The 22,436-nt window shown below is 41.6% G+C and overlaps 1 protein-coding gene and 1 pseudogene across 1 annotated transcript; both read right to left on the bottom strand.

Annotated features, from left to right (window-relative positions):
- Nucleotides 1–1,272: 1,272 nt before the first annotated feature.
- On the bottom strand, nt 1,273–5,209 carry LOC130138065 (mechanosensitive ion channel protein 10-like). The gene is made up of 5 exons (XM_056311015.1): nt 3,760–5,209; nt 3,541–3,664; nt 2,899–3,192; nt 2,617–2,819; nt 1,273–1,837 (listed from the first exon to the last, which is right to left on the bottom strand). The coding sequence occupies exons 1-5, from the start codon at nt 5,121–5,123 to the stop codon at nt 1,573–1,575; spliced, it is 2,250 nt and encodes a 749-aa protein (XP_056166990.1). The 5' UTR covers nt 5,124–5,209; the 3' UTR covers nt 1,273–1,572.
- A 2,295-nt stretch (nt 5,210–7,504) lies between these two features.
- LOC130138051 (mechanosensitive ion channel protein 10-like) lies at nt 7,505–22,043 on the bottom strand (annotated as a pseudogene).
- Nucleotides 22,044–22,436: the final 393 nt, after the last annotated feature.

Raw genomic sequence — 22,436 nt, 5'->3', positions numbered from 1 at the left:
TTATGTATCAATTCAGTCTATTTGTTTATGCACGTTGCAACACATCTAATATCAAATGTTGAGCAGAAAGCGAGATGTGTTAAGCGTAGAACGGTAACAAGGAATTGGAAGAGTTAAAAAGGAACAACATTTCATTGATGTGCAGCGATAGAACATTAGGAATCGGATAATTTAAGGGATGATACATTGAGAATCTGAGCTTTTGAGGTACAGGAATGAAGTTTGAATCCGTTCGCCAAGCAATTGTATTTGCACTTCGTAGAGAAAACAAAATAGAAGGCTTCATTATGAGCATGAACTTTTCAAAATGATCAACGATTTCATAATATGTAGGACCACCTTTAGTTGTTTGGCATTTTTGTAACAATTTCAGGTCAATATCTTTTCAATTTTGGTGGCTGTAAGTTTAATTGGCTCTCCTTTCAAATTTTAACTCGGATTTTTGCAAAATGCAAAATTTACCATTAACAGTTTGACGCTCATCATGGTGTATTGACTTTCGATCTATTTGTTTTATGCAAGTTGCAACACATCCAATATCGATCTATTTGTTTTATGCAAGTTCACACATCCAATATCAAATATTGAGCAAAGAGCAAGACATGTGAAGCGCAACAAAGTAACAAGGCATTGGAGGGGTGAAAAGGTAACAACATTTCATTGATGTGCAGCGATAGAACAATAGGAATCGGATAATTTCAAGGAATGACACATTGAGAATCTGGGCTTTCATGGTAACTCGGATTTTTGCAAAATTTACCGTAACAGTTTACAGTTCATCATTGTGTATTGACTAGATCTATTTGTTTTATGCAAGTTCCAACACATCCAATATCAAATATTGAGCAGAGAGCAAGACGTGTGAAGCGCAACAAAGTAACAAGGCATTGGAAGGGTGAAAAAGTAACGACATTTCATTGATGTGCAGCGATAGAACAATAGGATTCAGATAATTTCAGGGGATGACACATTGAGAATCTGGGCTTTCAAGGTAAGGGAATGAAGTATGAATCCGTTCACCAAGTAATCGTATCTGGGCTCCACGGAGAAAACAAAATAGAAGGCACCATTATGAGCATGAACTTTTCAAAATGATCAATGATTTCTTATGATGGAAATTAGTGAGATGACCTTTGGTGGATATTACATTATATGTTGGGTCGTTAAGCTAATTATGCAGCCGATCAAGCTAAAAGCTCATACTGTTAAAGAATGACGATGACAAATATCTAATATTGCTGCAATTTCATCAATAGGTACCTCAATTCCAACCAAGCGTGTAGCATTAGTATTAGTCATATCTGGGTCAAATGAGCAAAATGGACGAACGTATGTCTCAATGCTAGATTTATCTCCTCCATAACTATAAGCAGAATTTGAAAGTTGGAGGGCAAAGGTAGTAGAAAACTGCGATGTGATCCAATTCCCATCATACTGTGATTTCATACCTTCTGTTAGCCCAAAAGACATTCAACTTATAGGTATAACGCATTGTGACTAATGAATCAGGAAAAGGAAATATTCACTTCTCAACGTACTTGCAGCTGGCGAAGAACTTCGCTCCTGGAGGAGTCAGAACCTCGCACCGGCGGGCGCTGAACCAGCATAGCTGACTCGAACTTCTTGAGGAAGCAGATGGTATCTGATACCATGTTTCTCGAAGATCCTCTTCAGCTCCCACAGTAGCTTGGATCTCCGGCTGTTCCTGTCTCCCGGGTTTTGGAAATTTATCGTGTGAGTGACGTATAGAGCCATCTTCAACTTGCTCATGTCTTCGATCTCCTTAACCACGATGCTGTGATCCTTCTTCCAATAGTTAGGCCTCTCTTCCAAGTACCTGATTTTTTTCACCCAAGGAATGCCATTCTATCAGAAACTTGTATACGATTGTATGGAAGAAGAATTCGGCAATGCTAATGAAAATTGCCTGGTGTAAATTCTCTGCATTTTTTCTCACGTTATGAACATAAGAAAGCGTAATCACCAGTAAACGATGTTTCTTAAACTTCAAACTACGGCTTCAAAAGCCAAATGACACACCCTCGCATTGAGTTTTAGTTCACACAAGTCAATTGCATCGCCATCTTAAATTCATGGAGTCTCTGTCTTTATTCAGCAGATTTCCCTCTCTGTATTAAGCACATAGTATTGTTAGGATTCGGCTCACAATTACAAGGAAATAGAAAGTAAAAACAAGAAAAGAAAATCGAGACACAAGATTTTTATCCTTCTTCACCCTTAAATTAGGACTATGTCCAGCAGAGGATTCTACTATAATTAGCACATCGTAGGTAACAGTAGTTATTCATGAGCCCAAGCCCAAACTACCAATAAAATATAGGCTCAAAATATAAAAGCCATATGGCTTTGCAAGGGCGCTACCCCTACGACCCTCGCCGGGGCAGCCCTCGGACCCCTACCCTCTCACCAGGATACGGGACCCTCGTCTTCCAGTCGAAGTGGAGTATGAACCGCACCCCAACAATTATGAAATGCTGTTCAATTTATATTACATGATCATGTTTATTCACGGCCGAGTCTACATGGCTTATGAGGCACGAAAATGCAAATTTTGGTGCCTCGTTTAAAGAGGTTCAGGAGTAGCAGGCAACATACCTTTTTATTTCATCTCTTAAAGCAGTAATGCTGTCGGGCGAAGTGGAGAAGTCGACGGTGAACTCCACGGAATCACTCATGTTTGGGCTCCTGTAGAAATTGTTGATGGGTTTGGTGGACAGAACTGAATTTGGGTAGAATATCATTTCACCATCATTTCTCACGAAGACTGTTGTCAGGATATTCATCTCTTCAACCGCCATCTACGAGGAATTGAAGTGTTAGGCAAAGTATCGTATCAGCTCAGACAAATCATGGGGAGTCTTAGGATTAGTAATTCACCTGCACTCCGTCGATGACACAACGGTCACCAACATCAAAGGGATGCATCACAAAAACAAAAATGATGGCTTCGAACACTGTTTTGACGGAATTACCAAACATAAACGCCACAAGCAAAAGCTGGGATGAAATGAAGACAAGTGCTTGTGTCGTCAAAACTCCCATCATAAGTAACGACACGATAATGATCACGATCAGCAGAACTGCTGAAGCAAGCCTGTTCAGCTCCTCGATGGCTGTTTTTGTATCGTTCAAGCTGTAGGCGAGGGACTTCCTTTCAAGGTAAACGCTCACCTGAAGACAAACTCTGTATTAGGTTCTTAGGAATGTACTCATCTGATTGTTGGACTCGGACTGAGCCAAAAGTGTTGTGATTCTTTTATTTCCAAAAGGCAGGAGACCTAATCCAATTCTGAAGCATAGAATTGTGGTTGAGCATTCACCGGGCCGATGGCCCACTAATTATCACAAGTTTTCTAAATGTATAGACAACGCCGCAACATTGAGATTTAGTACACTCATTGACTGTTCTGGGATCATCAGAACTTGGATGAGAACAGAAAGTTATGGATCTTCGAAAACATTGGAAGAGGTAGCAAAAAGCTTCCTAATACAACATATTATTAATTTAGTAAGACTTACCAGCCAGTCCTTTAAAGATGACCTATCGATCCGTCTAGTTTTTGCTGCTCCTGGCACCAAAGGAATGAATTTGTCAACATCTTTCTTCTTCATGAAGCGCAAGAGGTCCTTCTCTTCGATGTACCTAGTAAAGACATAAAGCAGGTATTGGTGAGATATTTCTAAGCAAAATTTTAGCTGGAATGCAAGGGAAGTGTGTGACAGCATGGTTCTTCTTACTCATGTCCAGACTTCTTAGTGACATGCTTGAATATTTCGTCAGCAGCTGCCATTGCTTCTGATTGATTAGTGATCTCCTTATTTTGTTGCTCTGTGTCCTCATCACAGTATTGATTAAGGTTTCCAACAAGAGTTGAAATCCCTAGGGATGAGTCGCTAATGACGTTAACCAACCCTTTCATCGTCCAAGCAGAAATTTGACCCCGGTCTATCTTACTCAGCTTATCTACATCAATCACCTCTTCTAGCTTCTTTGCCACTCCTTTGATGTACTTCTTGAAACTGAGCCGCCCATAGAGCTTGTCATTCTGTTCCATCAAAGGCGAGCCTGAAAGGGTCTTGACTATGTAGTGGTGAAAGAGAGATTCTTGGATGCGATCGAAGAACCTCTTGCATTGAAAAGAAGCCGATAGTAATTTTATTGAGAGTGTTTTGACAAGCCATATAGCAGCTCCTATGACACAAGAAGCAAGAGCCCTTGTCACATAATGTAGAGTCTCCCTCTCCTGCTCCGATCGCTTCACCCCATGGTTCATCAGCAAAACCCAGACTAAAAGAATGAAAACCAACCAGGTAAACCTTTGGACACTGTCCTTCAATCCAAAGACGAAGTACAAGACCTTATGTTTGAGCAAATAATCCTTCTCAATCAATAAAACCAATGTGTTAATCAACCAGTCAATCACCAACCTACCACAAAAGATCGCCAACACCTGCACACACCATTTCCACAGCTCCAAGTGCCAAATTTCCGTATCTTTCAGTTTGCGAACGGTTAAACTTGCGATCAGAAGTCCCATGATGCACACAAATGCTGTGAACTCGATCCAGATAATATACTTGGCGAATTTCTTGCCGGCCATCTCTTGGACCTTCAAATTTGCAGCCTTGTACACATGCTCATCATCTTCCACCTCTGCAGCCTTCGAAGGAGGCGTTTGAGCAGCGTTCGGCACGGGTTTCATACCGTCTTTAGTGGCGTTAGCACTTGTATCGTTGTAAGGCGAACCCACATTAGGCGAACTCTCTGAAATCTTCAGTTGGGTATTGTCCTTAACTGAAGTAGCATCACCATGACACGATGGTTCTTCAAATCTTGATTTCCTCTTAGATATCCATGGACTCAAAAAGAACTTGTTTGTAGCCAAACGATCAGTGGGATTCACGCGAGGCTTACTTAGAGTTGGGCCGGATCGAGTGATTCCTTGAGCAGAACTCTGTGCTCTTGATTGGAGATTCTTAATCTCTGTCGGATCAAGATTGGATCTTGGTGAAGAACCTCTGCTTTGGTACTCACTGCCCGGAATCATAACAACTACCTCCTTTGTTCCTTTCTTCTCTAACAAACTTTTCCTATTTTCCATGATTGAATGTTTCACTCTCAATAACCACTCAAAATCTAAGCTAAGCTCAAGTCTTGTCCTCTAAATATTTTGGACTTTTAACATGAAGATGAAAGCTTTAGCTGAACCGAATCAGTTTCTAAATTTTTCAAAGAGCTGAAAACCAAAAAGAAAAGGGTACCCACAGGAGAACGCAGAAATCTAAGAGATTAGGAAGAAAGTGCAGAGCAAGATCATGAAGAAATGAGGGAGATCTGCAGGATTTAAGCTGACACAGAAGAGGAGGTTTCATTGCCGCACCAGTCAAGGTCCGCGGGAAGTGTCGTTTTGAATGGCTCGTTCCTTGTCAACGTCACACGATTTAAAAGCTTCGATCAAAGTAAAAAAACGAAAAACGAGGAGTCAAAGTGCGTGCAATGCGAGATTTGGAGAAACAAAATTATCAAAGATCACCCCAAACAAACTCCCGAATTCCACATGTGCCACGAATCAGCGGAATCCATGTCGGACTGACGGACAAGGCGCGGGCAGTTCGCGCACTTCGTGCATACTGATGAAGCAAACAGTATACTCGAAATCTGAAAGATCCAAACTTAGATCAACCACACCTCCTAATCCCCATCTTTCATCAAGGGTGTGTACTGATGTAAATTCCGTGCGATAACCGGAAAAAAATATAAACAGAGATAATAACTCCGAGAAAGCAATAATAAATTTAATAACGACCAAGCCAATATTTATATAATCTTGACAAGTAAAGAAGGCTGAATTACAAACCAAATATAGACCGATAGATGCAATAAAATTGGAAAAGAATTAAACAGGAGGTGAGGAACGGATTACCGAATCTCCCTGCCAATAGTGCCTTACAAATTTGCGAACAATGCCTCCCATGACACAATACTTCAAACCTATACACTGAAAAGACATCTCTATTGAGGCTGCTGCATGTGAATTGAAGATATGACAATTAAATCTTCTGTACGTAAATTGAAAAGGCATCTCACTAATGTTGAGTCATTAATAACCTATAACTACAATATGTCCTGTGTACATGAAAAAAATAGAGGCAATGATCATTTTTATTTTTTGTCAATGCAATCAACGTGTTCATCAATACGAGCATTGGATTAAATTGACACCGATCCAAGAGGAACTATAAACTTAATTACATTTATTGACGACGGATTGTAAAGTACACTAAATTGAATAGCATGATGGGCAGGAAAGAAGCAAACGATGGCGAATCCTGCAAGCACATGCCAATTACCTAAAAAAACCATTAATTTTAGGTTTAATGCTAATTGTGCCATGAACTTTTTTTAATCTAAAAAAATATGTAACTTCACTCTAATCCCAAATCTAATAATAATTTTAAATAATCAATTCCCCTTATTAAAAAAATGGTCTCAATAAGATAACAAGAAAGTGTTATAGAGATTGTGGCTTATTCACTTTAATTGTCATTCTTCCTTACGGGAAGAATTTATTTACTGGTAAATAAGAAAAAAGAAAAAGTCCATTTGTATCACACCTGCCTATTTTGGGAAGTGGATGTTAGAAGTCATCCTCAAAAAGGGTTTATTACAAAAATCGTGTGTCATCGTACTCTTCTTCCTAAACCAATTGAAAACCTACTATTAGAGAAGTATCAGTAATTATAAAGTTCGTGGTTAATGAAAAAAAACATTAATATTATAGTAAAACGTAGTAATCCCAAGTATCGAGCTGACATCTGTTTAGTTATATATCATATCGAAAAGTACAATGTCACAAGTATACTTTGAACATCTAGAAATTAGGCCAGATATACTACGAAAATGAATAGTAAATGGGTGTCGACATTTTTCGTTTTGACACGAAAAACACACGTGATTCACACCTTTCTCATATGCTTGATTAATTTAATGAATGCTCTCAGCCTGCTAGAGTCTAGACAGACGACACACTATTTGCAGATGAACGTGAGAAATCTGAATCCATTGCGAAGCAAATGTGCATCTAACGCACCAAAGAAAAGCATCATTGGCCTGTCAAATGAGTAACAGAGGTATCTTGTTATGTCAGGAAATTAGCAGGTCAATCAATCCTTATTCGGCTACCAAATCATGTTTCCCACAATTACATTGCACTCGATTACTTTGAAAGTTTAAGCTGTTAAAAAAATGATATGATGGATAGATAACTTTGATGACTGTTCCTTGACATTGCGATTCCAATGGCATTGGGAACAACCCTCTCTCAATCAAACAGATAAAATTGACAAACAGACAACACCGGAACTCCAAATCAACATTCTATCAAAAGAGACAGTCGGTTCATAGATGTAATGCACTGTGACTTGATGATCAAGAAAAGCAAAACAGTCACGTCCTCACATACTTGCGGGTCACAGGCAACTTTTCTCATGGAGGATTCAAAACTGCGCGTTAAGCAGCTGCTGAACCGGCATAGCTGACTTGAACTTCCTGAGGAAGCAGACGGTATTTGATACCGACTTCTTCAAAGATTCTCTTCAGCTCCAACACGAGTTCTGATCTCCGGCTGTTCCGGTCCCGTGGGTTTTGAAAATTTATCGTATGGGTGACGTAGAGACCCATCTTCAACTTGTTGACATCCTCAATCTCCTTGACCACGATGCTGTGTGCCTCCATCCAGTATTCAGGCTTGCTTTCCAAGTACCTGTTAGTTTTCCAACCAAGGATGGGAATTCCATCAGGAATTGTGTATGTTTGTTCTAAAGAAGTATTTAGCAATGTTAACAATGATGTATGAACCGAAGAAAGCTCAACCACCAACCGATGATGTTTCGTTTTTTTTCCTGTTAGTAGGGGCAATATAAAGAGGTTTAGGAAGTAGTAGATTGACATACGTTTTCACTTTCTCCTTTAATTCTGCAATACTATTAACTGAAGTGGAGAAATCGACTGTGAACTCCACAGAATCGCCCATTTTGTCGCTCCTGTTGAAATTGCTAATGGGTTTGGTGGCCAGAACTGAATTCGGGTAGTATATCTTTTCACCGTCATATCTCACGAAGGTCGTGGTCAAAATCTCCATCTTCTTAACAACCAACTGTGAGGAATTCAGACGTCAGGCAAATAAGGAATCGGTAACAAAGCAGTCTCACGCGGAGTCTCAGGACTAAGTAACACACCTGCACTCCATCGATGACACAACGGTCTTCCACATCGAATGGATGTGTGACAAATATGAAAATGACGGCTTCAAACACGGTTCTGGCAGTGTTGCCGAACATGAACACCACAAGCAAAAGCTGAGATGAGATAAAAATAAGTGTTTCCGTTGTCAAAAGTCCCATGATAAGTAACGACACGATGGTAATCACGACAAGCACAATTACTGAAACAAGCCTGTCCAGATCATCGATAACTGTGTCCGCATCTTTTAAGGTGCGGGCAAGTAATCTCCTTTCACGGTAAACAGTCTCTTGCAGAAAATAGACTATTTAGTCAAAATCTTGTGAATGTATTAATCTGAAAGTAGGTCTGCCTCAAAAACTTTGAACTTTCAAAAGTCCCTCTGTTTCAGTTTGTTACATAACTCCAGAAAACATCTTACTCCAAAGCATAGAATCTTGGATGTCGATCAGCATATACCGAAAGACACCAAGTAACTGATAGTGCAATACTAATTCACTAGTTCTCGAACTGGGTCAACAATACGGCGAGCTTAAGCATTTCTTTACACAAGTTGGTTGCTATTTACACATTATTGACGGTATTGTGATTGTAACTTGGACAAGATTCTGATACTCTGTACATATCCTGAATTACGATTTATGAACTTACCAGCCATTTCTCTAAAGTTGGCTTATCGATCATTCCATCGCCCTTTGGTCCTTGAATCAAAGGGATGAATTTGGCAACATCTTCTTTCTTCTTCATGTCAATGTACCTAGTAAAACCATAAAGCAGGCATCAGGGACAAATTAGTACAGCGAATGTACCTTGTAAAACCATAGAGCAGGTATCAGGGACAAATTAGTACAGCAAAAGTACTAGAATGGGGAGAGAGTTCTAGACAGTATTGGCCTTCTCACCCCTTTCCCTGCGTCCCTACATTTTTAAATATCTCATTAGCAGTCTCCGCGGCTTTCCGGACGATCTCCTGGTCTGGATGATCAAGGCTGCTGTCAAAGATAGATACCCATGGGCCAGTAATACCGTTGATCAACCTCCTCATATTCCAAGGTGAAATTCGACGTTGTTTCATGTTGGTCAGCATCTCTGCATCAATTACCTCCTCTAGCTTTTCTGACACTCCATGAATGCACTTCATGAAACTGAGCTGCCATTTGAACTTGCCATCCTGTTCCATTGAATTGTTTCCCAAAAGCACCTCGATCACGTGTTGGTGATCGGCGGTCGTGTGGATAGGCTCAAAGAATGCCTTGATGTGAAAGGAAGCAGCAAGCAACTTTATCAGCAGTGTTTTGATAAGCCATATAGCAGCTCCTACGAGACAAGAAGCAAGAGCCCTTGTCACATCACTTAGAATCTCCCTTGCGTGCCTTGATCTTTTTGCTCCGTGGTATATCAGCAAACCCCAGACCGAAAGAACGAAAACTAACCAGATAAACACTTGCACGCTGTGCTTCAATCCATAGACAAGGTAAAAGACCTTCTCTTTGAGCCAGATTTTCCTCTCAATCAAGAAGCCCAATGGGGTCAGCAACAACTTACTCACTAACCGACCCGAAATGATTGCCAACGCCAGCACACACCATTTCCACAGCTCCAACTCCCAAATATCCGTCCTTCGCAGCTTATGAACGGTTAAGCCCACGATCAGAAATCCAGTGACACACATGAATGCGACCCACTCGGCCCACATAACCATGTTGATGAAATTTTCCCAGCAGCATACATGTTCATCACCTTCAGCGGCCGTAGCCTTTGACAGAGGTTGCTGTGAGGTGTCCTGCATGGTTATTGTAAAATCGTCTTTAGCAGCACCAGCAATTGTGCCATTGCGAGGCAAACCCACTTTAGGGGAACACCTGCAGGGAGACTGCGAATTCTTCAGTCGGGTCTTGTCATCCTTGACCGAAGCAGCGTCGCTAGGATGCACCAGTTCTTCAAATCCCGATTTGTGGGACTTCTCTTCAGCAGGCTTAGCTGGAGCTGTGCTCGATGGAGGGATTCCTTGATCAGAAGGGCCTGTTGCATAGGAACTTTGCACTACGGATGGGACATTGTCGAGTTCTGTCGGCCCAAGATTTGGCGCCAGCGAAGAATCCTTGCTTTGAGATTCGCTAGCTGCGAACATGAGAACCACATCCTGTGTTTCCATGGATGTTTCGCGCTCGACAAACTCTCAACAACCGGTCACGAGAAATGACACCCCAACCCGAAAAGAGAGCGCGGAGTCAGCTGAAAACTCAAATGGATCAAGATCACAAGAAGAAAGATTGAAGAAATGAGCGACCCGGAAAAAAAGAAGCAGCAGAGAAGAAAGGGAGAGCGAGTCGGAGCGAAACGGCGATGGCGAAACGAGCGGAGATTTGCGGGGATGTGAATGGGGAGGAGGAGGAGAGGGCTTTAGCTTCAAGCGAAGGTCCGCGGGAAATTCTATTCAAATGACTGTTAACAGTCGAGGTCTGCGGGAAACTCTATTCAATTTCAAATGACCTTCAAAAGACGAACGTTCGGTCGTTAGGTCCATTTAATATTTGGATTGATCGACAGGTTGAATGTTTAAAAAAAAAGACCTGAAGATTTGTGATCTAATCATCAGATCATTGTTTAATTGATTCGGAAACTCTAAATTTAGACGATAAATTTCGTACTTCAATTTATCCCTGGAGAAAATGACACGTTACCATGTTTTCGACTGAGAGCGTGTTCTCCATTTTTTTTTTTCGCTTTTTCTACTCCTCTTTCGTTCCGCCTATTCGTCAACGTTCCTCCCACACACAGACAAATGCACAGGCATAATATATTTCAGATTACTACCACTAAGAAACCCAAACTCGTACCCTTGAACTATGATTATCACAAATTAATTTTTGTATTATAAAAAATCATAAATCGGTACACTCCTAACAAATCTACCCTTAATTAGATTCTGTCTATATCTCGTTAAGTTGTTGATGTGGACACACGCCTGATGGAAATTCAACATAAATTGATCTCTTACATAAATTGATCTCATGAACAACGTCGTTTTGGAAGCCAAGTTTGAAAAGGAAAAATGAATTTCATCTCCACACCAGTCAAGGTCCGCGGGAAATGTTATTTTAAATGGCTCGTTAATAGTCAACTTCACATGATTTTAAAAGTTCCAACAAGTTATGCGGAAATGAAAAGTTACAGTCTAAATTCATTTTAATAAATTTGTTTGTTGCTCTACTCTGGAAAAGCTATATAAAATTACTTTTTTTAATTTCCCGCCAAAGCATATATTGTTACAAAAACTTTAGAAACTCATGAAAATAATTTTATACAATCTACTTGTCAATATTTGTATATTCGAAAATTTCGAGTGTTTAACATTATAAAAAAGAAAAATTGAAGTGCGTGCACCACAAAATATAGAAAAAAAATCACCAATAAAAATCACCCCAAATAAGTCAACACAGTCAACATGTTTATTGGTGCATGCATTTGACTTAAATAATATTTCTTGACACAGATCCAAGAGGGAATTTAAAACTCAATTACATTTATGGACGACAGACCATATAGCACATTAAAATTGAATAGCATGGTGAGCAGGAGAGAAGGAAACGATGGGGAGCACCGCAAACACATGCAAATTAGGTTAATTACATTTGTGGCTGCTTGCTTTTGGTGCATACATTGAAAACTATATTGTTGAGGCGCAAGTGTGAAGGTCCTTAGGCAAATTGAACGATTGGAAATATTGATATGGTATAGAGAAGTTAATATATTTAATTAGCTCACAATGTATGTCAACCAGGAAGGCTTACGGGACATGGGAAGTACAACCCCAGCACGACGCCGCAACCATGCATAAGCAGTCACTCGGCCTGCATCGTTGACTCGAACATTTTAAGGGAGCGGACGGCGTTGGACGCTTAGTCTTAAAACTTGCACCCATCTGCCCCTTGAGCTCCAAAGCTTTGGATTTGTGCATTTGAGTCCTATAAGTTATGGCCGTTCTCTATCTTAGTCCTTTCGTTAGGTGTACTGAACTTTTCATAGGTAGGGCTTTTAATTAGATTTTCCTTATTTTCAAACAAGTGGCACGAGTTGGCGTCACATCAGGAAAAAAAAGAGAGAAAATAAAAAAAAATCCGAAAAAAAAGTTTTAAGTCAAGGTCCATGGATATAAACTTCAAGTACTGCTGGATATTCTGTGTAATGCAAAGCATAATCTTGAGTATGCTTTAAGTAGCCCAATAAACGTTTCATAGCTTTCCAATGATTTTCATTTGGACTAACTGTAAATCGACTTAGCTTGCTAACCGCACAAGCTATGTCTGGCCTAGTACAGTTCATGACATACATTAAACTGCCTAGTATACTAGCATACTCATTTTGAGCCTTACTTTCACCAGTATTCTTTGAAAGATGTAAATTAACATCTATCGGAGTCTTTACTGGTACAATATCTAAATTCTTGTACTTTCCAAGAATCGTCTCGATATAATGGGATTGTGATAGAGCTAATCCTCCATATGTTTTATGGATTTTAACTCCTAAAATAACATCTGCAACCCCCATATCTTTCATATCAAATTTACTTGTGAGCATGCGTTTGGTCGCCTTAACAACCTCACTATCGCTGCCCATTATAAGCATGTCGTCTACATATAAGCACAAAATGGCAAAACCATTATGAGTGTTCTTAACATATACACATTTATCACACTCATTGATCTTGAAACCATTCGACAACATGACTTGGTCGAATTTAGCATGCCATTGTTTCGGGTGCTTGTTTCAATCCATAGAGTGACTTGATAAGCCGACATACTTTCTTCTCTTGACTTGGAACAATGAACCCTTCGGGTTGTTCCAAATATATTTCTTCTTCCAAATCCCCGTTTAAGAAGGCCGTCTTAACATCCATTTGATGGATTTCAAGCTTATACACCGCTGCTATGGCAATTAGCATCCTTATAGATGTAATTCTAGCAACAGGTGAGTAAGTATCAAAATAATCAAGACCTTCTCGTTGCTTGTATCCTTTTACTACAAGCCTAGCCTTATATTTATCAATAGCACCATCCGCTTTCATTTTCCTCTTGAAAATCCACTTACATTGTAGTGGTTTATTACCAGGAGGAAGGTCAACCAATTCCCATGTATGGTTTGACAATATGGATTCAACTTCACTATTGATGGCTTCTTTCCAGAACGGGGCTTCTGGCGAAGTCACAGCTTCTTTGAATGTCCGAGGCTCATTCTCTAACAGATACGTTAAGAAATCAGGTCCAAAAGACGTGGAAGTCCTTTGTCTTTTACTACGTCTAGGTTCATCCTCCATTGGATCACTTCTAGATATAGTATCTCGAGGCCTCTTGTTATTATCAATTGGCTCATATACTATGTTATACGGAAATATATTTTCAAAGAACGAAACGTCCCTTGATTCAATAATCGTATTAACATGTATATCTGGGATCTCTGACTTGTGAACAAGAAAACGATATGCATTGCTATTCTGAGCATATCCAATAAAGACACAGTCAACAGTCTTTGGTCCTATCTTAACCTTTTTAGGCTTAGGAACCGCAACTTTAGCCAAACACCCCCACACTTTGAGATAATTCAAGTTAGGCATTCTGCCTTTCCATTTCTCATAAGGAGTTTGTTGTGTCTTTCTGTGGGGTACTCTATTTAAAATAAAATTCGCCGTCAAAACAGCTTCCCCCCCACAAATTCTGTGGTAAACCGGAACTATTCAACAATGCATTCATTGTTTCCTTTAAAGACCGGTTTTTCCTTTCCGCCACTCCATTAGATTGCGGCGTATAAGGAGGAGTCATTTGGTGAACGATACCAAACTCAGCACAAATTTCCTCAAAAGGAAATTCATATTCACCTCCTCTGTCACTTCTTATCATTTTAACTTCCTTATTCAACTGAGTTTCAACTTCGGACTTATAAATTCTAAAAGCATTCACAGTCTCATCTTTGCTACTAAGCAAATAAGCATAACAATACCTCGAGCAGTCATCTATAAATGTGATAAAATACTTATTACCACCTCTTGACGGTATTGATTTCATATCACATATATCTGTGTGTATTAAATCTAAAGGTTCTGAAACTCTATTGTCTATAGAATGAAACGGAGGCTTAGAAAATTTAGATTCAACACACACTTGGCATTTCTCACTTGAACAATCGAATTTTGGCAATAAACCCATGTTCATTAACTTCTTTATCGACTTATAGTTAACGTGTCCTAATCTAGCATGCCATAAATTAGGAGACTCAAGCACATAAGCGGAAACAACTTTATTCATAACATTATTGGGTACAACAGTCATTACATTCAACTTGAAAAGACCATCACTAAGGTAACCCTTTCCTACATACATCTCATTCTTAGAGAGTACAAACTTATCAGACACAAACACCAACTTGAAACCATTCTTGCTGAGAAGAGATCCGGACACTAAATTCTTGCGTATGTCTGGCACATGTAGCACATTGTTTAGAGTCACAACTTTCCCAGAGGTCATCTTTAGAGCAATCTTTCCGACACCTTCAACCTTAGAGGTTGATGAATTACCCATATAGAGTTTTTCATCACCTTCCATAGGCATGTAAGATGAGAACATTGATTTATTGGCGCAAATATGACGAGTTGCTCCAGTATCAATCCACCATTCTTTGGGGTTTCCCACCATGTTGCACTCGGATATCATAGCAGTTAGATTGATATCATCAACACCATTGGAAATTTGTTCCACCACATTAGCCTGAGTTTTCTGTCTTTTCTTGGCTCTGCAGTCTTTGGCTCGATGTCCAGACTTGCCACAGTTGAAGCACTTGCCAACGAACTTCTTCAGGCCTTGGGTGAATCCCTCTCCAGACTTGCTAGGCATTTTCCTCTTCTTGTTGGGTTTTGATCCTTCTTCAACAACATTGGCTCTCGAGACCGCCAAATTGCTGCCAACTTTCTTCTCGGAATTCCTATTGTCTTCCTCTATCCTCAATCGAACAATTAAATTTTCAAGTGATAATTCCTTTCTCTTGTGTTTGAGATAATTCTTGAAATCTTTCCAAGACGGCGGTAACTTTTCAATGAAAGCAGCCACTTGAAAAGATTCACTAATCATCATACCTTCAGCATGAATGTCATGCGTGATCACTTGAAGTTCTTGAACTTGACTTAAGACGGTTTTAGAATCTACCATCTTGAAGTCCAGAAATTTGCCGACGATGAATTTCTTCAATCCAGCATCTTCCGTTTTGTATTTCTTGTCCAAACTTTCCCACAACTCCTTAGCCGTTTTTAGCGGACTATAAACGTTGTAGAGGGAATTGTCTAGACCATTGAGGACGTAGTTGCGACACAGAAAATCAGAATGTTTCCATGCATCTATAGCAGCAACCTTTTCCTTGTTTGTCTCTCCTTCATCCAACTTCGGAGCATCCTCCGTGAGGAACCTTGCCAAGTTCAATGTAGTGAGGTAGAACAACATCTTCTGTTGCCATCTCTTAAAATCAGCCCCATTGAACTTTTCCGGCTTCTCTCCATGAGTTGGAACAGACGCAATAGGCGTCGTCGATGTTGTAGCCATTTCTGACACGAAGACAGAAATGATTGAGAATGTAACTGAACAAACACGATAATAAAAAATTGTCTTAAGATTGTTGTTCAATATACACGTGTTTGTATGTGCATATAAAGTAAAGTTGTTTGACAAACCTGAAATGAGTGATCCGAATTTGACGATTGATCCGAGCCCAACGAGTTCACGTTGTGTCCTTAAGACAATTTGTCCCCTCTACCGGTACCCAAAGGTCGTTGAACAATTGCCTCCCAGGATAGAACGGATCGCCTTTCCTATGAAGCGGTACTTCTTCAAAGGAAATCTTCGAACGCAACTTCGCAGAATAATCGCACAAAAGATGACTACGATGAAGAATGAGAGTGCAGCAGAATGCCGTGAAAATATGAAATGCCCAGAGACTTCCGAAATGTTCAATTCGTCATATATATAATGAATAGTCACCAAGGAATTTCGGATATATAAGGATGAAACTGAAGAGTCACCAACCGAACAAACAATTTCGTTCGGTTCTACGTGAACAGTCACGAGCCGAGCCTTGAACCGGTTTGGTTCGTGAACAGGCGCGCGAAAGGGTTTCGGTTTTCGTTCGGGCGAACCGAACCTCACGAACAGACATGTTTGTTTGTCCAAAAAATAAATAAATAAATAATTTCTAAACAACGTGTCTGTTCGAAAAATAAAAAATAAAAAATAAAAAATAAAAAAACCGATAGAGAGTGGACCCGGAACCGAGCCGAGCCGGCCGGACGGACGGCGGCGGCGGCGCGCGCGCGGGGGGTGGACCGACCTAGCTTGACATAGGTCCTCTCTCTTCCACAAAAGTGGGGTACCCCTTGGGGCCCAAACCCATTTGTGAGGCTCAACTATTTGAACCCATCTTCCATCTCTCTTCTACCCTATGTGGGACACTTTCACCCACACACTTCTCATTCAATTCTATGGGATTTTGGTGACAAATCCCAACAGATCTTCCGTCCAGGAAACAAAGAGATGAATTCCTCAACGTGTTCCTTCTTCATGAAGCACAAGAGGTCCTCCTCCTCGATAAACCTAGTAAAAGCAGAAAACAGGAATCAGTGACTAACTCATGGAGCAATAAACTTTTTTTTTTCTTATAACCCACGAATACGGGCATGGACACCCGGCTAATGAAGAAACAGCCTGCAATTGCAAGCCCCATGAACTGGTTAAGTTCAGGCCTTTGGTTTGTGCAAGTTGCCCTGACAGGTGATGTCACGCCCCGTACCCCACGGCACGCAACATCCCTACCTCGGTCGACAAACTGCGACGTCCCAGGAAACGTCGCCGACCCAACGCCCAACAGAGATCAAGCACAAGCGGAAGAAATAAACAAACCCTGACAATAATAAAATACGAGCCAAGGATAGCCAAGCAATAAACAACGATCAACGCAGAAAATATGTACATACTTATATTACTATTTTAAAACTCTTTTTACAGCGTTCACTACAACCAAAAAGGAAACACCAACAGCTGGGAATAACCAAACAGCCACTTCTCATTTCTGCTCCGTCTCCACCGGGGTGCATGCTTGACGACCGCTGGATAAAATGCGGTATCCCAAAAAGAGGTGATGTCCTCGGCATCCTACGGATGGGGGTCTGAAAAGTTTCGGTTTACACAACCGTGAGACGAATCTCAGCGAGTTCAACCCCTAAACCTAGGTTAGGCTAGCATGCAATCTCCTGACCGGAAACAAATACTTAGAAATCATAACACAACAACAATCAATGATTCTCTGACCCTGCAGGTTAAACAATTCAATATATATATAACAATCACGGCACATACGCGGTACACATTATCACACGTACGCCAATCACATGCTCATGCACCGATTCTCACACTTTCGCATGCCAGTCCATGCATGTTCATGCATGCAAATGTCGTGGACATGTCACGTGCATTTTCCGGCCCACTAGCCCACCTTGGCACACTGGCAATCGCCCAATTTATTATTCATTACGATTCGAGTTGACAATATTCACGGCCCGGTGCGTCTAGCTTGCTTCAAAGTGTATGAGGCGCAGCAACCGATCTGGCCCAGTGTCTCTAGCCTGCTTTAAAGTGCATGAGGCGCAATACTGATCTCCTTACGAACCAGAGCCTGCTTCAAAGTGCATGAGGATGGTCGTCTTCCGGACGTACCGGGCATCGTCCTGCTTCAAAGTGCATGAGGACGGCATCGACCCGAAGGTCACGACTCGAAGGCCCTTAGGTGATCACACAACCCATTATTATCTGAACCCCGCGTAACACGCATCAGGGTATTTTAGGTGATCACATGCTCATGACAGGCACACAGTCTCACACAATTTCATCACAATCCTCATTCTCGGCATTCATAATGCGTGCCATGAAATGCAACATGAGCATCCACATAACATAGGCACAGGCACACAGTTCAATCAAAGTCATTCTACAGTGCCTAATTCACAAGCCACGTGCTTACTTGGCCTATTAATACCGTGCGGCCCAATTCCAAATACACAATTCAAGCCATCAATTGGCCAATCACACTCCGCACGATTCAGCCACACAAGCACGCAATATAGCATTTCGCAATTAAACACAATTGATCACCAATCAATCAATAGCCAATCATTCTGGGTAATCCCGGTCATTCAGCTAATAATTCTTGCTGTCCATTATAATCCGGTACATTCCTCAAAAACATGGACAGCCGCTATTTCCTCAATCCGGGCCCAATAATTGTCCATAACAATCCCACTAAATTCCTCGGATTTTATTTCCACTAATCAGTCCTCAATCCAGTCTGAAATACACACTGATACTATCTAAGCCAGTCCAAAATGTACCGATAATACCTAAACCAGTCCAGAAAAATGCACTAACAGTCCTAATCCGGGTTTAGGAATTTTACTCACTTAATCCGAGGTCACGACGACGGGGAATGGCGGCCGATCACTAGTGAACAGTGAAACCGGCGGCAGAATTCCCGGCGACGGCGTGAACAGTGACCCCGTACGGGACGGGATGAACAGTACTCCCGTACGGGGGGTTGCTACAGTGCTTCCGTACAGCGTTGTACGGACGGGTACGCCCGGTGTTGTACGCGAGGCTGGACAGCTGGGTGGTGACGGAACAGCGATCCGAGCTCCGGCGAAGCTCCAGCGGCCCTTTTTGTCGGACGGGAAAGAGAAAAAGAGGGAGAAAGAGAGAGAAAGGGAGAGAGAAAGGGTCGGCCAGGGCAAGGCTGAGGCTGAGGGGGCTGAGGTGGTCCACGGCGGGGCACGGTGGTCGGCGGCGGTGCTCCGGTGGCCGGCGACGAGCTCCGGCGAGCCAAACAAGAGAGGAAAAGAGAGAAAAATGGGGGAGAAAACTGAAGGGGCTGCTGTTCTGGGGGAGTTCTGGCGTGAGGGTGAGTGAGGAGAGAGATAAAGGTCAGACCTGGTCAAAAAAGGGCAGCCTAGGGCGACACGTGTCGCAAATCCGGCGGTTTTGACGAAAATACCCATAATCTAACGGTTTCTATCCGATCTTATCCAAAAAGGGAGGGGTAAAATGGTCAATGGCCCCCAATAATGCAGCTGATAATTATCCATAATTATCCCAAATTATCCCAAAAAAATTCGGACAAAAAATTAGCCCAGGGGCAAAATCGTCATTTTTCCGGTCCCGGTGCGAAATTCCAATTTTCGCACGTACCAACCCTCCATGAGCGTGGCCAACATAATGTGGTGTCGGAATCGCGAAATTCACTTTCTAAACCCTTGAAAATTGACTGCGAAGTTCCAGGAATAAAATAATATTATTTTTCTAATTTTTATCGAAATTCCAATTTTTGGCCAAAACGACTCCTGGTATGCGTGGCCACCCAAAAATGGCGCCGGCTTCGAAAAATAACCTCATTTCGCCTCGAAAAGCAACGCTGGCGTCCCGAGGGGCAAAATCGTAATTTTTTACCCCCGGACCGAAATTCCAATTTTTACTCGTACTAACTCCAAACGTGTGTGGCCAGCATAATATGACGTCAGATTCCCAAAAATAGTCTCTTAAGCCTTCGAAAATCGACATCGAAATCCGGGCCCAATTTCGTGATCAAAACTCGCTCGAGTTTCAATTTCAGTGGTCTCTACGCTAACGGCGGCGTTTAGGACATACGCGTATCGACCTAGGGTTATTTGAATTACGACGGTCCCGATCATTGAGAGAATGAGAAATTATCATTAGTTCCAAAGGTCACGATCGTTCGGTTCGTGTTCGTGACCGGTTGGCCACGTGCACTTTCGGTCTTGCGTAATCACCGCGATCCGATTGTACATCGTTGGCCTTAGCTAAACCAAATCCATCACCTTCTCTAAGATTGGCCCGCGTTGGCCCAAAATATTCACTTATCGTATCTCGAGATCGGTGTCCCGTTCACTTTGTCGAGTCCACCATGGTCCACGTACCGTTTCCTAGTTAGCCATACCCCATTGGTTAGTATCCCGAGAGTGATCGGCTCGGGTGAGACTTACTAAAATGAAATGCGAAATATTGTCAATTTTATTGATCCCGAATTACGTCGAAATTCGGGCTGTTACAGGTGACCTACAATTCCTAAGCTGGAAACCCCCCACAGCCCCAACCTACTGCGCCAACCCCCAGAGGATCAAACCAACAACACATTTCCAGATTAGGAGAGAGTTTTAAGGTAGTCGCTGCTCTCACTTGCTCTCTAACTTGGCTACATTCTTGAATATCGCAGAAGCAGCAGTCTTGGCTTCCTGCTCATCGGTGATGTCCTTCTCTTGTTGCTCTGCCTCATTATCCTCGATGTTATCGAGGGAACCGGTAAGAGTCGACAGCTCTGAGCCGCTAACAATGTTAATCAACCGTCTCATCGTCCAAGCAGAAATTTTATCCGGCTTTATCTTACGTAGCTTCTCTATGTTCACCTCTTCAAACTTCCTTGCAGCTCCTTTAATATACTTCTTGAGACTTAGCCTCATGCTAAACCTCGAGCTACCCAATTTGTCGGCACTTTCCGCTGGACGCAGGCCGGAAAGGGTCCTTATAACGTGGTGACGAAAGATGTACTCTTGAATGCGATCAAAGAATCTCTTGCATTGAAAAGAAGGAGCAAGCAATTTTATCAGAAATGTTTTGATCAGCCATAAGGCAGCTCCTACAAGACAAGAAAAGAGCGCCCTCGTGACCCAGTTCAGAATCTTGGTCGTGTGTCTCGATCGCTTCACTCCATGGTTTATCAGCCAAACCCAGGCCAAAAGGACCAGACTCAACCAGGCAAACACTTCGGCACCATCCTTCAATGCATAGAGAAAGTACAAAACATTCCTTTTAAGCAGATAGTCTTTCTCAATCAAGAACACCAATATGCTGATCAACCAGTCTGTCACCAAACTACCGCAAAAGATTGCCGACATCAGCAAACACCATCTCCACAATTGCACTTCCCAAATAATTGTATTTTGCAGTCTATGAATGGTTAAACTCGCTATTAGAAGCCCTATGATGCACACAAACGCGACCCACTGAGCCAAAACAACCTTCTTTTTACCCGACATCATTTGGGACTCCTGATTCGCAGTCTTGCACACCTCCTCATCATCTTCCTCCTCTGCATCTGGTGGTGTGTCTGCTGAACCACTTGGAGGCATTCTCAGCTCCGGTTTCCCATGGTCCTTAGTTGCACTAGCACTTGCGTCACTAGGATATGGCGGTTCCATGAATCTTGATTTCAGCTTCGCAAATGAAGACAGCGAGATGGACTTTTTGGTTGGGATATTTGGAAGCTTACTCGGAGTCGGGATTGACTGAGTGAGCTCTTGAGCAGAGGGGCTTGTCACATTGGAAATTTGTGAACTTGATGGGTAATTTTCAAGCTCTATTGGCTGAGTGTTTGGTTTTGGTGGAGAACCTCTGCTTTGACATTCAGGGCCTGAAATCATAAGGATAACGTCATTTGCTTCTTTCTTCTCTAACAAACTTTCATTGACCTCCATAAGTGAATGCCTTTCAGCTCAGAGCTTCTCTAGGAAACAGATGTACTTTATCCCGAAAGTGAATGTTTTAGCTCAATTTTACGCAAAATCAGCGGAAGAAGTCGAAAGGCAAAGGATCAAGAGCAAAAGAGTGAATCAGGAAGAGCTAAACATGGTGAAATGAGTGGGATTTTGCAGGAAGTGGACTAACAATGGGAGGGGGTTTTTTCGTTCAGTATAGCTTCGCAGGAGGCTCCATTTAAAGGGCTCTTAGAGAAGAGCGCATGAATTTGCTTTGAGAAAACTACTTTATGGTGAAAAGGTAATTCATCTAAGAATGTTTCAGTAAAAAAACAAAGTTAAACAAGAACTGTCAGTTCAAGAAAACTTTGCAAAGCTGCTTCCAACTTTGAGCGATAGTAGATGAGGTTGGACTTTGAAATTACAAGATAACGGAATTTATACCAAATATTAAAAAATTTGATCAGAGGACTTGGAAGTTCAAAACCCACTTTCCAAAGTTCAGGAATCGCATGAAATTACATCAAACATCTACAACTGTTGTACCGTTCAATATTACTTCGCTTGTCTACATTACTAAGTGCAAGAATGTCATAAAAAGTC

The sequence above is a fragment of the Syzygium oleosum genome, unplaced genomic scaffold (assembly GCF_021117445.2).
Source record: "Syzygium oleosum isolate NSW1041296 unplaced genomic scaffold, Sole_v2.1 Sole_v2.04, whole genome shotgun sequence".
Classification (NCBI taxonomy): domain Eukaryota; kingdom Viridiplantae; phylum Streptophyta; class Magnoliopsida; order Myrtales; family Myrtaceae; genus Syzygium; species Syzygium oleosum.
Note: the sequence above shows the minus strand (reverse complement) of the source record. Positions and strands in the feature narration are given on the sequence as shown.